The 12,486-nt window shown below is 43.3% G+C and overlaps 1 protein-coding gene across 9 annotated transcripts in view; it reads left to right on the top strand.

Annotated features, from left to right (window-relative positions):
* The first annotated feature begins 689 nt into the window (after window positions 1-689).
* LOC119256669 (nuclear body protein SP140-like protein) overlaps window positions 690-12,486 on the top strand; it is a 31,653-nt gene continuing 19,856 nt past the window's right edge. For 6 of the 9 annotated variants that reach the window (XM_037524445.2, XM_037524443.2, XM_037524442.2 and 3 more), the window contains exons 1-6: window positions 870-890; window positions 3,554-3,707; window positions 4,548-4,742; window positions 5,112-5,280; window positions 6,063-6,222; window positions 7,269-7,343. In XM_037524445.2, the coding sequence (XP_037380342.1) occupies window positions 5,113-5,280; window positions 6,063-6,222; window positions 7,269-7,343 (403 nt within the window). In that variant the 5' untranslated portion in view covers window positions 870-890; window positions 3,554-3,707; window positions 4,548-4,742; window position 5,112. The other 3 variants (XM_054700207.1, XM_054700208.1, XM_054700209.1) reach the window with 3 other exon arrangements.

The following is a 12,486-nucleotide window of genomic DNA, read 5'->3' as shown; positions in this document are numbered from 1 at the left end:
TGGAGAAGCCTGTGAGGGCTCAGGACTCTCCTTTACCCGGCTGCCCGCGTCATAGAGAATCTGCCCTGTGCTTGATGGCGCTGCAGCTGGAGATCAACATCCCAGCTTCCTTTCTGGAAAAAAGCTGGATTTGGGCATGTGGCTTAGATGTGTGGCAGTGAGGGGGTCCCTAAAGCTGAACCCCAAATGGGACATACAAGGGAGGGAGAAACATGAAGGGGGCAAGAGAGTCAGTGGGAGGGAGCCAGAGCCACCCCAGGGACCCCCTCAGCCCAGGCATCAGTCGGGGCATCAGTCCAGCAGCCTGTCCCCACCAGGCCGACGCCCACTCCTCTGGAGGAGAGAAAGAGCAGAAGGGGAAGAAGCCCCGGCCCAGGTGCCGCGGACCAGCGCAGCGGTCGACTGGCCAGGCCGTCCCAGGGATGTGAATCTCGTGCAGGATGGTCAAGGATTCGAGGCATAAATGACAGGCAGACACACTTCAAGAGTGAAGATCTGAATGTAATTTGCTCAAAATCATTATACACTTTTATACTTTTTTTAACAATGGATGATTTCATACAAGTTAATTCTGTCTCAGCATGAGATGTTTAGTCATACCTAAGACATCTACTTCATCATTCAGGTACATGTGATCCATGTTCCATGGCATGGGACACTAAGCAATCGCAAGGTACTGATTATGCAACAGGGTGGTCCCCAGGAAAGGGGGAGGTTCCCTGCCCCACCCAAGGGAGGGTGGAGCTGAGCAGCAAGAGGAGAAGCAGAAGAAGAGACTGAGGAAGGAAGCAGGATGGAGCCAGGAGACCTGAAGGAGGCGCATGGAGCCTAGAGACATGTGAAGAAACTGCGCTTGTCTTTTGGTCGTGGACTGGGTGACACAGATGTGGGTGAGACCCATGGGAGGTGACAATGGCAGCTTTTATTTGGATGTTGATTTTGCTCTTTTCCTTCCGGGCTTGTCCGGTTGTTTGTGACCCTTTTCTGTGGGTCCCCACTGGAAGATGTTTTAGACTTGTGGCAGGCTTTGGGGCCTTGCTCTGGGCCGACCCCATATGGATGGAGTTTTACCCACGAGGGGATGGGTAACTTTGGGTGCTTCATTTAGAAACTAGACTCTTTGCCTTACCTGTATTGTTTCCTAGTTTTATTAAAGTTCCTTCCCATTAAAGTGTCATATGTTTTGTGTTGATGCGGCGGATGGCAGAACCCATTTAGAATAGGCAGGTTTGCGGGGTTTGGGCTGCCCCTCTCCCTGTCCTATAACAGATTTGGCGTCCAACGTAATTTAGGACAGAGCCATCCGTGGTTAGTCAGCCCCATGGGGAAATTGGGCTTCCCTGTGGCGCTGGCTACCATAAGCGCAAATGTGATTTTTGGTTTCTCCGGTGTGTTTGTTTCATATGTCGATTTCTGTTAAAAAACTGGCTTGGGCTTTGTGAAGATTCTGTGTGTTTGTGTGTAATTTGTTTGTAGTGACTTGCTAAGAAATTTTGATTTTGTGGAAATTGTTCTGTGCCAGTTTTACTCAAAAGATTAGGCAGTACATTGGACCATGTGGCCAGATCAAAGATGGCGTCTGAGGCCACTTGGAACTTTTTTTTTCTTTCTTTTTGTAATCTCTGCTGTCTCATTAGCATTTCTAAAGGCAATAATGGTTCTTCAGTGGTATGTTGCTTTGTCTTTGACTACTTCCTGCCCTGTGTCTGACCGGTTTTGCAAGCCAACTGTGGAGCGGTGGTGTTTTTAATTACCAAATGTATGCCTGGGTGTTAAGGAAACAGTAGCCTTAAGCAGTAACTGGTAATTGCTAGTATCCTTCATGGATTCTTGGAGATAACTTGAATTTTTGCAAAGTCTGGATCAGAAAAATTAACAAGATTTTGTCTGAGTCTTGAAGGATTTGCTACTGTGAATTTTGTCTACACAATTTGTTTTGGGCATGTTTGCCATTTTAAATACTGGATTTGTTCAATTGCTGGTGTAAGACAAGATTCTAAGTTTCTGCTTCCTACTGAGGAAGGTCTGTTGTGGAAAGCACTCTTTAGGGTGCATCATGTAACTGTACCAGGTTTTCATACCTGTGTTGTTGTTGCCCCTCCCTAGTGTGGGGGAGGTGTAATCTGTGCTTAGATGTTTAATCTGCTCTTTCAGCTTCTGTCCCAGAGTGGCTAACAAAAGTAAGGAGATGACTCCTTTTAATTGAAAGTTAATTACTAATAATTTGATTTTGCTTTTTCAGGTTCTATTCCAGGAAACCCAAGGAGTGCCTGCTTGGTGGCTAACAAGAGATGACTCCTTTTGCTTAAAAGTTAACTGTTATTTTTATTCTTTCAGTTGCTGTACAGAATACCCCAGGATTGACTTCTAACAAAAAGTCTTCAACACTGAAAACCCTAATGTGATAAACAAGGTCGTGTAACTCTTGTGATTAATAAAACTTTTCCTTCCTATTTCCAAAGTCTTAGGTTTGTAGGATGACAACCGCAAATTTTTCTGCCAGCAACACTCCACATTTTTTTTGGACTTTGACATTTTTTTTCTAAGCCTATGGAGTAAAACTGCAGTTACATAACATATTCTACATGGCATAAAAAAAAAAAAACTGTCTTTGTCTATATGTTGTATGTCTGTATGTCCTTCTGTCTGTCTTGACCTCCAGTGATTGACAGATTGGTATACATGGTGCCCATAGACGTTATACTTTTTTTAACAATGGATGATTTCATACAAGTTAATTCTGTCTCAGCATGAGATGTTTAGTCATACCTAAGACATCTACTTCATCATTCAGGTACATGTGATCCATGTTCCATGGCATGGGACACTAAGCAATCGCAAGGTACTGATTACAGGAATCTAAATCTACACAATTATTTTTGATTACACAGAACAGCATTTCTTAAGCTAGTTTTTCTGGTTTCGTTTCCAAGACCACTAATTATCAGAAAGTATTAATGTTTAACTACTGGTATATTTTACTTTTGGTGAACAATGTTTTTTCTACGTAAGCATTTTAATTTTTGTGGTATTGACTCATGTGAGAAGTACTATGATTATTTTGAAACTAATTGGCCACACATTATTGTCTTTATCATGCATTTCCTGAAACAGATTTCACACAAAATAGAAAAAGTAGAGTCAGTAAGAAAAGAGTATAATTATAGACTGGTTGCTATGTTGCTTCTTCTGCAGGAACAATGACCAACTGGTTAATAGTTAAACCGCTTTGTTGGTGACGCCATCAGGCAGCAGCCATGTTCTCAGCCAAAAGAAGGGGTTTTTCACTGCGGGCTTTCCGCCTGGATTCGGCTTACAGGCATGTAGGCCATTTGTCTGATGTGAACGCCAAAGTTTATCATGATGAAGCCCCTCGGGGACTGCGCCTGTCTTAGGTCGTCAGGAGTCGCAGACATGCGGCTGGCCAGTGCCTTCTTTAGTCTGCCCCCCATCTTACCCGTCACTGAGTGTCCAGTCCAGCGCACAGGGAAGGGGGTCCTATTCACTCGGATGCACTATGTGTCTGAGTGAAAGCCTCCCTCTTTCCATTAAGTTCACTGGCGTTCAGCGGCAGAGGCAGCCGCACCCAGGCCCTTGCTAACGCCAGTTCCTTTGGCGCCCATGTCCATCTTCCGGCCTCTCCTTGCCCTTCCTGGAAGGATCCTCAGACCCTGAATGAAAATTCCAAGGACGGAGCAGCTCTGAGGGTGAGACATGCCCTGGGGTCCCCCCCCCTTTCATGTCTGGCTCCTCTGGGGTCACTTCCACCTCCTCCCTCTTTCCCTCCGGGCTTCCTGGAAGCTCCTCTGTTCCCTCCAGCCTCACCTCAGGCTGCAGGCACAAAGCAGCCTCCACTTAAAGGCACCTTAAAGGCTCCCCAGCTTGGCTCCACCTCTGCCCCCACCACCTTGAGCTGCTTTTACCTCTGAGGGATTTCCAGAAACCTAGGCACCGCCTCCCCAGCCACACTGTGGGGTGCTGGCTTCTCTCCAGCCTGGCCCTGGGCTCCCCCCTGCCTGGGCCTGGCAGAAGCACTGACCGTTCCCTCTTCCCACCCCCACCCCCCACAGCCCTCTCAGCTCGGGGAAGGGTGAGCTTGGAGGTCCCCCTCCTAGGAGGCAGAAGCGGCTGAGGACAGATGGGTGCACAGAGATGCTTTGGGGGCTTTGCACAAAGAAGCAAATTCCTGGGGGCTGGGGCTCTTCCCTGGGGTCCTCCCCTCGCCCTCCAGGCCCTGACGCCCTCCCCGGGCTTCCTTCCTGTGGCCCCATTCCTGACACTGCCCGAGGAAATGTGCAGGGCACAGGAATTACTTTCACTTCTCTGTTCCCCACTTGGGCGGGGCTTCTCTGGGAAATGGGTACCTAAGCTTCCTGCTCAGGGTGGGGCCAGCCAGTCAGCCTCCTCCCCCAGGCTGGTGAGACTGAAAGGACAGAGCCCGGCTGCTGGACCAAGCAGGGGCAGGGCGGGACGCTGGCCGAAGAGAGCAGAGACCTCAGCACCAGGTCAGTCTGTCCCTCTGGACCTTGCCTTTTCCCTCTGGCCAGGCTGCTGCTCTGGGTGTCTCGTGCAGACACGCAACGAAACCTTGGCTCGGGGCGTGAGGACAAGACCCCCCACTCGCCATGTGCTGAAAGGCAGGCGTGGACCATGCAGCCAGCACTCCGGGTCTTTTCAACAGCAGCGGGAGAGCTGCTGGCCTGAGTCCAGCTGATCTTGTTTTAGAATGAAACCGTCTCCAGGTTAGATTTTACTTCCATCCCATTGTTTTTCATTCCTCTGTTTATTTCAAATCCATTTTGTAGTAATTCAAAATTTAAAAAAATATACTGGATGCGTGGGAATCTCTACTGGATGCGTGGGAATCTAGCTTAGATCAGGAGAGACTGGACTTTCTGAGTCTTGTGCTGAAGTCCTCCTAGTCTTCGAGTTTTCTTCAATCATATCTTCCTATTCTGCTTCAATCCATTTATACTAGCTTCTACCCAAAACCATTTTTGTTTCAGATATATTGGCTCTTCACAGCCTATCCTTTACATACATACCCTTATAGCCTTCACAGGCCACCCAGAATCTTTTTGGCATTTATTCATGTTACCCTTCCTCCCTAGGATGTCCACCGAAGACCAGGACACAGATCAAAGGATTTTCTGTCACCTTCTATTCAGTCACTTTAAAAGACATAAACTGGGGATTTGCCAAAAAGATGCCCAAAGAAAGACATTTCCTCTCCTTGAAACCCTCCATGACCGGGGGTTCATCAGCGACAACCTGTATGAAGTAAGTGAAGTTTTTATGTCACGATCTGTCTCACTGGCCCCCACATAGCTTATGCCTTGCTATCCTAAATCCAAAAGTCAGGGCACAGCTAGGAAACTGAGGAGTCTCCTACGGATGGGGGACCTTGTCAAATATTGTTGTTCCAAGTGTTTCTCTAAGATAAAAGGCAGAGGAGAAGGAGGCATGTCCAGAGACAGCCCTGCTCTAACCAGAGGAACTGGGGCAGTGGTGCCCGCTGGAGTTGGGGTCAGTAGCACTGGAGCTAGAAGTCTTGGCATCTGGGTTAATGTCAACAAAAGACGTCTTTGGCAAGACATGCAAGTCTCCTCTGCCCGATGCGCATGCTTTTTCATGGCAAAGGTCACACAAGGAAAGAACCATCACCAGGCTTCCTGGAGCCCTTCAAGTCAAGTCAGTGATGGGGAATGGGCAGGGTGGTCCTGTCAACAGAACTTATCCCCTGCTGAGCCTCTGCCTGAAACCATTTGCCAGGTTCTTTAAGGGCCACACGATTGTGTAAGTGTGAACCCACTTTTATTCCTCAAAATCTCTTCTTACGTGAAATGCATATGAGGGTGGAGAGATCAGATTCACAAATGGATATTTTTAAGAAGGAAGGATTTCCTTGTTTCATCTAGTAACCAAATAGACAGAGGTTCTATACCTTTCCATGAGAAGATACCTACGCGGAGAGCAGGAATACATTAACACAAAATCATTTTCTGGAACTCTTCTGTAAGGTAAAAGTGTGTGTTTATATTTTCTCCATTTGTATTTTTTAGGATTGTCAAGAATCGTGTAGAAACCTGGTTCCTGTACAAAGAGTGGTGTACAATGTCCTCCATGAACTGGAGAAGAAAGCTGATGGGAGATTTCTAGAAGCATTGTTCAGCGAGAACAACATGAAGGAGTACCCAGACTTACGCTATGTTTTTGAAAATGGTAACTAGATTTATTCTCTACCTTTTGGTGTCCAGGGCCAATATTTTTTTGACAAGTGTCTATGAGCTCTTACCACATGCCACACACACAGCTGTGCAGGGGGCACACAGCAGTTAACAAACACACACTCATGCTGACCTTCTCAAAGTTTATGCTACGTGGCTTCACAGAATGTGCTGAGGTGAAGGGCGGAGGAGGTTGGGGGCTTTTGCTTTGTCTTACTAATGGCTCAGAATCCTCCATCTCTGTACTAATTTCTCAGTCACAGGCCTTCCTCTTGTTGCCTGGGTGGCGGCAGAGCCCATCTCCTTAAATGCGCTGCCTGCCCGCTGGCTCTGGCTTGGAGGCTTTGCCCAGGTGCTGGCTTCTCAGGTTTCTGCCTGGTCTTGCTGCCCTGCTTTGATGTCATGTCCAGCTGTGGCCAATGGAGGGCGGTGGTGACCATTCCTTGTGGTGCTGGGGGGGGGGGGGGTTGCACTACCTGCTGCAGAACTATGGCTGCTAGGGCCTGTACCACTCCCCAACCCCCACCCTACTGTGCACCCAGGGCCCCTGGACAGCAGGCCTGGAGCACTCTCCAAACATCAGACAGGCCTCCCAGTAAACCCGTTGGCACATTAGCAGCTAGCGGCCCCTGTCACAAGTCTTAATCGCTCTTATTAATGCTGTTGAGCTATTCAAAATTAAATGATGCCTTTATGGCATTCATCATCATGATTGAATTTGCTGGTCATTCAGAATATCCCACATGGTGATACTGACGACATGTCATTGAATGTTCTCAGAAACTTCATGTTGTTGGTGTTGCGTCCCCATTTTTCAGAGGAGAAAGAATCAGCTTAGGGGGTCTGTTGTTATTTGTGTGAGTTTGCACAGCTGATGTAGGGTGAGGGTAGAGGATGGAGATCAAGTGAGGGGGGTAGAAATTGGTAGAACGAAGTGGGTCTTCCCAGTGTATCCATGGTGGGGATCCCTGCTATGGGGGTCCTTGGAACCCATCCCAGACCCCCATCCCAGACCCTAAAGGGTTTTACTTCTCTGTGCAGTGATCAGCAGTGATGACTCCAGTGATGGAGAGGAGCTGCCAGAACCCTCCACCTCAGCGCAGAAAAGGGGGCCTGGTAAGAGAGGGGCAGTGGGGCTGGAATGCAGGGTCAGAATTAAGGGCTGCTGTTACCTGAGGCATTTTACTGTGAGCTCGATCGCTACAAGGGCCTGGTTTATCCTGGAATCTGTTCTGTGCATTTATTTTACTTGAAATTTCAGGGAAATGCAGAAAGTTAGGAAATCATAATTGGTATTCTCTCTGTATTTTTTTTAAGAGAGTGGTTTTATTTTCTTTTATAATAAATTTTATTTTTATATTCCCCATACAATTGCAACCCCCTTATTTTGACCCCAATGCCTCCCCTCCCGCCCTCTACCCCCCATAGAGTGTCTCTGGTTCATAGTTTCTTGTTGATTTTGATTTTCACTTTCTTATAGTTATTCATTTTCCTTGTCCCTTATTTAAGTTTTCTAGATTCCTGCTATGAGTGAGACCATCCAGTGTTTTTCTTTTTCTTTCTGGCTTATTTTGCTGAGCATGATCCCTTCCAGCGCCATCCATGTTGCTGCAAATTGCATGTGTTTATCTTTTTTGAATGCTGAGTAATATTCCATGGTGTATATGGACCACATCTTCTTGATCCAGTCATCTATTTTTGGGCATTTGGGTTGTTTCCAAAGCTTAGCTATTGTAAACAGTGCTGCTATAAACATAGGGGTGCAGGTGTTCTTTGGAATGGATGTTTCTGTGTCCTTTGAGTAAATACCTAGGAGTGGAATTGCTGGATCCTATGGAAGCTCTATGTTTAGTAGGTCCAGAAATCTCCACACAGCTCTCCACAGTGGTTGGACCAGTTTGCACTCCCACCAACAGTGCAGAAGAGTTCCTTTTTCTCCACACCCTCGCCAACATTTGTTGTTGCTAGTTTTTTTAATATGTGCCATTCTCACTGGTGTAAGATGGTATCTCATGGTAGTTTTGATTTGCATTTCCCTGATGACAAGTGATGTTGAACATTTTTTCATATGCCTGTTGGCCATTTGCATTTCCTCTTCAGAGAAGTTTCTTTTTAGCTCTTCTGCCCATTTTTTCACTGGATTATTTTCTTTGTTGTTGTTGAGTCTCATCAGCTCTTTGCAGATTTTTGTGATCTGTCCTTTATCATTAGTGTTGTGGGCACAAATGTTCTCCCAGTCGGTGGGGTTTCTCTTTCTTTTTGTTATTGTCTCTTTTGCTGTGCAGAAGCTCTTTAATTTGATGTAGTCCCAGCTGTTTGTCTTTGCCTTCACTATCACTGCTTTGGGTGATGTGTCTGTAAAGATGTCTTTGATGTGAATATCACTTAGTGTTTCGCCTATATTTCCTTCTATGTATTTTATGGTTTCAGGTCTTATGTCTAGTTCTTTAATCCATTTTGAGTTGATTTTTGTGTATGGTGTGAGGTAGTGGTCAAGCTTCATTCTTTTGCATGTAGCGACCCAGTTTTCCCAGCACCATTTATTGAACAAACTTTCTTTGCTCCAATGCATAGTCTTTGCTCCTTTGTCAAAGATTAGTTGACCATAAATCTGTGGGTTTATTTCTGGATTTTCTATTCGATTCCATTGGTCTGTATGTCTGTTCTTGTTCCAATACCATGCAGTTTTGATGATTATGGCTTTGTAGTATAGTTTGAAGTCTGGGAGTGTGATGCCTCCATTCCCTTCTTTTTTTTTTTCAGGAGAGCTTTGGCTATTCGGGGTTTTTGGTGATTCCATATGAATTTCATCAATAATTGTTCTATTTCTTTGAAGAATGACATTGAAATTTTGATTGGAATAGCATTGAATCTGTATATTGCTTTTGGTAGGATGGCCATTTTAATAATGTTTATTCTTCCAATCCATAAGCAGGGGATGTCTTTCCATTTCTTTGTGTCTTCTTCTATTTCTTTTAACAGTGTTTTATAGTTTTCTTTGTATAGGTCCTTTACCTCTTTTGTTAGATTTATTCCCAAGTATTTGATTTTTTTTGTTTCGATAATAAAAGGAATGTTTTTTTTTTTAATTTCTTCTTCTTCAGATTTATTGTTTGTGTGTAGGAAGGCTACTGACTTTTGTGTGTTGATTTTGTATCCTGCCACTTTACTGAATTAGTTTTTCTGTGGAGATTTTGGGGTTCTCTATGTATATTATCATATCATCTGCAAATAGTGATAGTTTGACTTCTTCTTTTCCTATTTGGATTCCTTGGACGTCTTTCTCTTGTCTTATTGCTCTGGCTAGGACTTCCAGTATTATATTGAAAAGCAGTGGTGAGAGTGGACATCCTTGTCTTGTTACAGATCTTAATGGAATTGCTTTCAGCTTTTCACCATTGAGAATGATACTGGCTGTTGGCTTGTCATAGATGGCCTTTATGATGTTGAGGTATGTTCCTTGTATCCCAAGAATTTCAAGGGCTTTTATCATGAATGGGTGTTGCACTTTGTCGAAAGCTTTCTCAGCATCTATTGATATTATCATACGGTTTTTATATTTCTTTTTGTTGATGTGTTGGATAACGTTGATTGATTTTCGGATGTTGAACCATCCTTGTGTCCCTGGAACGAATCCTACTTGGTAGTGGTGAATTATCTTATGGATACATTGTTGGATTCTGATAGCTAAAATTTTGTTGAGGATTTTTGCATCAGTGTTCATTAGGGAGATTGGCCTGTAGTTTTCCTTTTTTGTGTTGTCCTTGTTCGGTTTTGGTATTAGTGTAATGTTGGCTTCATAGAACGTGTTTGGTATTGTCCCTTCCTGCTCAATTTTTTGGAAGAGTTTGTGTAGGATAGGCACTAATTCGTCTTTGAATGTTTGGTAGAATTCATTTGTAAATCCATCAGGTCCTGGGCTTTTGTTTTTGGGGAGGTTTTTGATTACCGTTTCAATTTCGCTACTTGTAATTGGTCTGTTTAGGTGTTCTATTTCTTCTTTATCTAGCTTTGGGTGATTGTAGAGTTGTAGGAATTTGTCCATCTCCTCTAGATTGTTGAACTTGTTTCCATATAACTGTTCATAGTAGTTACTGATTATTCTTTTGATTTCTGCTGTGTCCGTTGTGATTTCTCCTCTTTCATTTATGGTCCTGTTTATTTGTGCTTTCTCCCTTTTTTCCTTTGTGAGCCTGGCTAGGGGTTTGTCTATTTTACTGATTTTTTTGAAGAACCAGCTCTTGGTTTCATTGATCTTTTGGATTGTTTTTTTAGTTTCAATTTCATTTATTTCTGCTTTGGTTTTTATTATTTCTTTTCTTCTACTGGTTTTGGGGGTTTTTTGTTGTTCTTTTTCTAGATCTTTGAGCTTCGAGATTAGGTTGCTTCTTTGAGTTCTTTCTTGTTTCTTAATGTGAGCTTCTATTGCTATATATTTTCCTCTTATTACTGCTTTTGCTGCATCCCATACATTTAGGATATTTGTGTCCTCCTTGTCATTCAATTCAAAGAATTTTTTAATTTCTTCTTTGATCTCCTCATTAGTCCAGTGGTCTTCCAGTAGTGTGGTTTTTAATCTCCATGAGGTAGGAGAGTTCCTTGCCTTCTTTTTATGGTTTATTTCTAGATTGATGCCTTCATGGTCAGAAAAGATGGTTGATATGATTTCAATCTTGGTGTATCTGTTGATGTTTGTCTTGTGCCCCAGTATGTGATCGATCCTGGAGAATGATCTGTGTGCGCTTGAGAAAAATGTGTACTCCGTTTTTGGGGGGTTTAGTGTTCTATAGATGTCTGTTAGCCCAAATGCTCTACGTCCTTATTTAGAGCTTTAGTTTCTTTACTTATTTTTTGTCTTGTTGGTCTATCCATTGTTGATAGTGGTGTGTTGAAGTCTCCCACTACGTATGTGTTTTCTCTGATGTCTGTTTTCAGAGAGGACAACAGTTGTCTGATATATTTTGGTGCTCCTTCGTTTGGTGAGTATATGTTAATGAGTGTTATTTCTTCTTGAAGTATTGTCCCCTTGATCATAATGTAGTGACCATTGGGGTCTCTTTTTATCTTTTTGAGTTTGAAATCTGTTTTACCTGATATAAGTATAGCTGTTCCTGCTTTCTTTTTTGGTCCATTTGCTTGTAGGATTGTTTTCCATCCTTTAACTTTGAGTTTATTTTTATCTTTTGTAGCTAAATGTGTTTCCTGGAGACAGCAAAAGGTTGGGTTTTGTTTCTTAATCCAGGCTGCAACTCTGTGTCTTTTTATTGAAGAGTTTAGTCCATTTACATTTAGAGTTAATATTGATAAGTTAGCATCTGTATTTGCCATTGTGTTTGTCTTTCCTTTGATTTTATTTATTTATTCTTTTAATAACTTTTTTTTTTTGGCCTTCTTTCGTTGTTATTCATCCCTCTGAGGTTCTGGCTTTAGGTTTCCTTGTAGTATTTTTTGGAGTGGGGGTTTAGTTGTAATGAAATTCCAGAGTTTCTGTTTGTCTGGGAAGGTCCTTATTCTTTCTTCATAGAGGAAGGAGAGCTTTTCGGGATAGAATATTCTTGGTTGGCATCTGTTTTCTTGGAGTCTGTTGACTATGTCCCTCCACTCTCTCCTTGCCCGTAGTGTTTCTTCGGAGAAGTCCGATGTCAGCCTGATTGGTTTTCCTTTGAATGTTATCTGTTTCTTCCCTCTTGTCAGCTTCATTATTTTTTCCTTGTCCTGGATCTTGGGAGCTTTACTATTATGTGTCTTGCTGTATTTTTCCTTTCGTCGTGGAATTTTGGTGTTCTTCTTGCTTCTTGTATATCAATTTTCAGCTCCTTCTTCGCATTTGGGAAGTTCTCTTCAATTATCTCTTTGAATATTTTCTCTGTTCCTACATCTCTCTCCTCTCCTTCTGGTATTCCTATAACTCTTATATTTCCTTTCCTCACGGAGTCAGATAGTTCCCAAAGTCTTTCTTCCGTCTTTTTCCTTCGTACTTCTCTTTCCTTTTCTGTTTTGGTTCTTTTTATTTCTGTGTCTTCAAGAGTACTTATTCGTTCTTCCATTTCATCTATTCTGCTTTTTCTTTTGCTTCCTCCTTTAGGGACTCAATTTCATTCTTCTGATCGTTGATTATTTTTCTCATATCATTGTTTTCCTTTATGAGTTCTGTCACTTTTTTAATCATGGCAATTTTAAATTCTCTTTCTGGAAGGCTCAGAAGTTCTTCCAAGTTACTGTCGTTGCAATCTGGGGGGTGGTTTTCTTTTTGTGGTGT

This window comes from Talpa occidentalis, unplaced genomic scaffold, assembly GCF_014898055.3.
Source record: "Talpa occidentalis isolate TD23 unplaced genomic scaffold, MPIMG_talOcc4v2.1 talOcc4.369, whole genome shotgun sequence".
Classification (NCBI taxonomy): Eukaryota; Metazoa; Chordata; class Mammalia; order Eulipotyphla; family Talpidae; genus Talpa; species Talpa occidentalis.
This window is presented reverse-complemented; position numbering and strand designations above follow the sequence as displayed.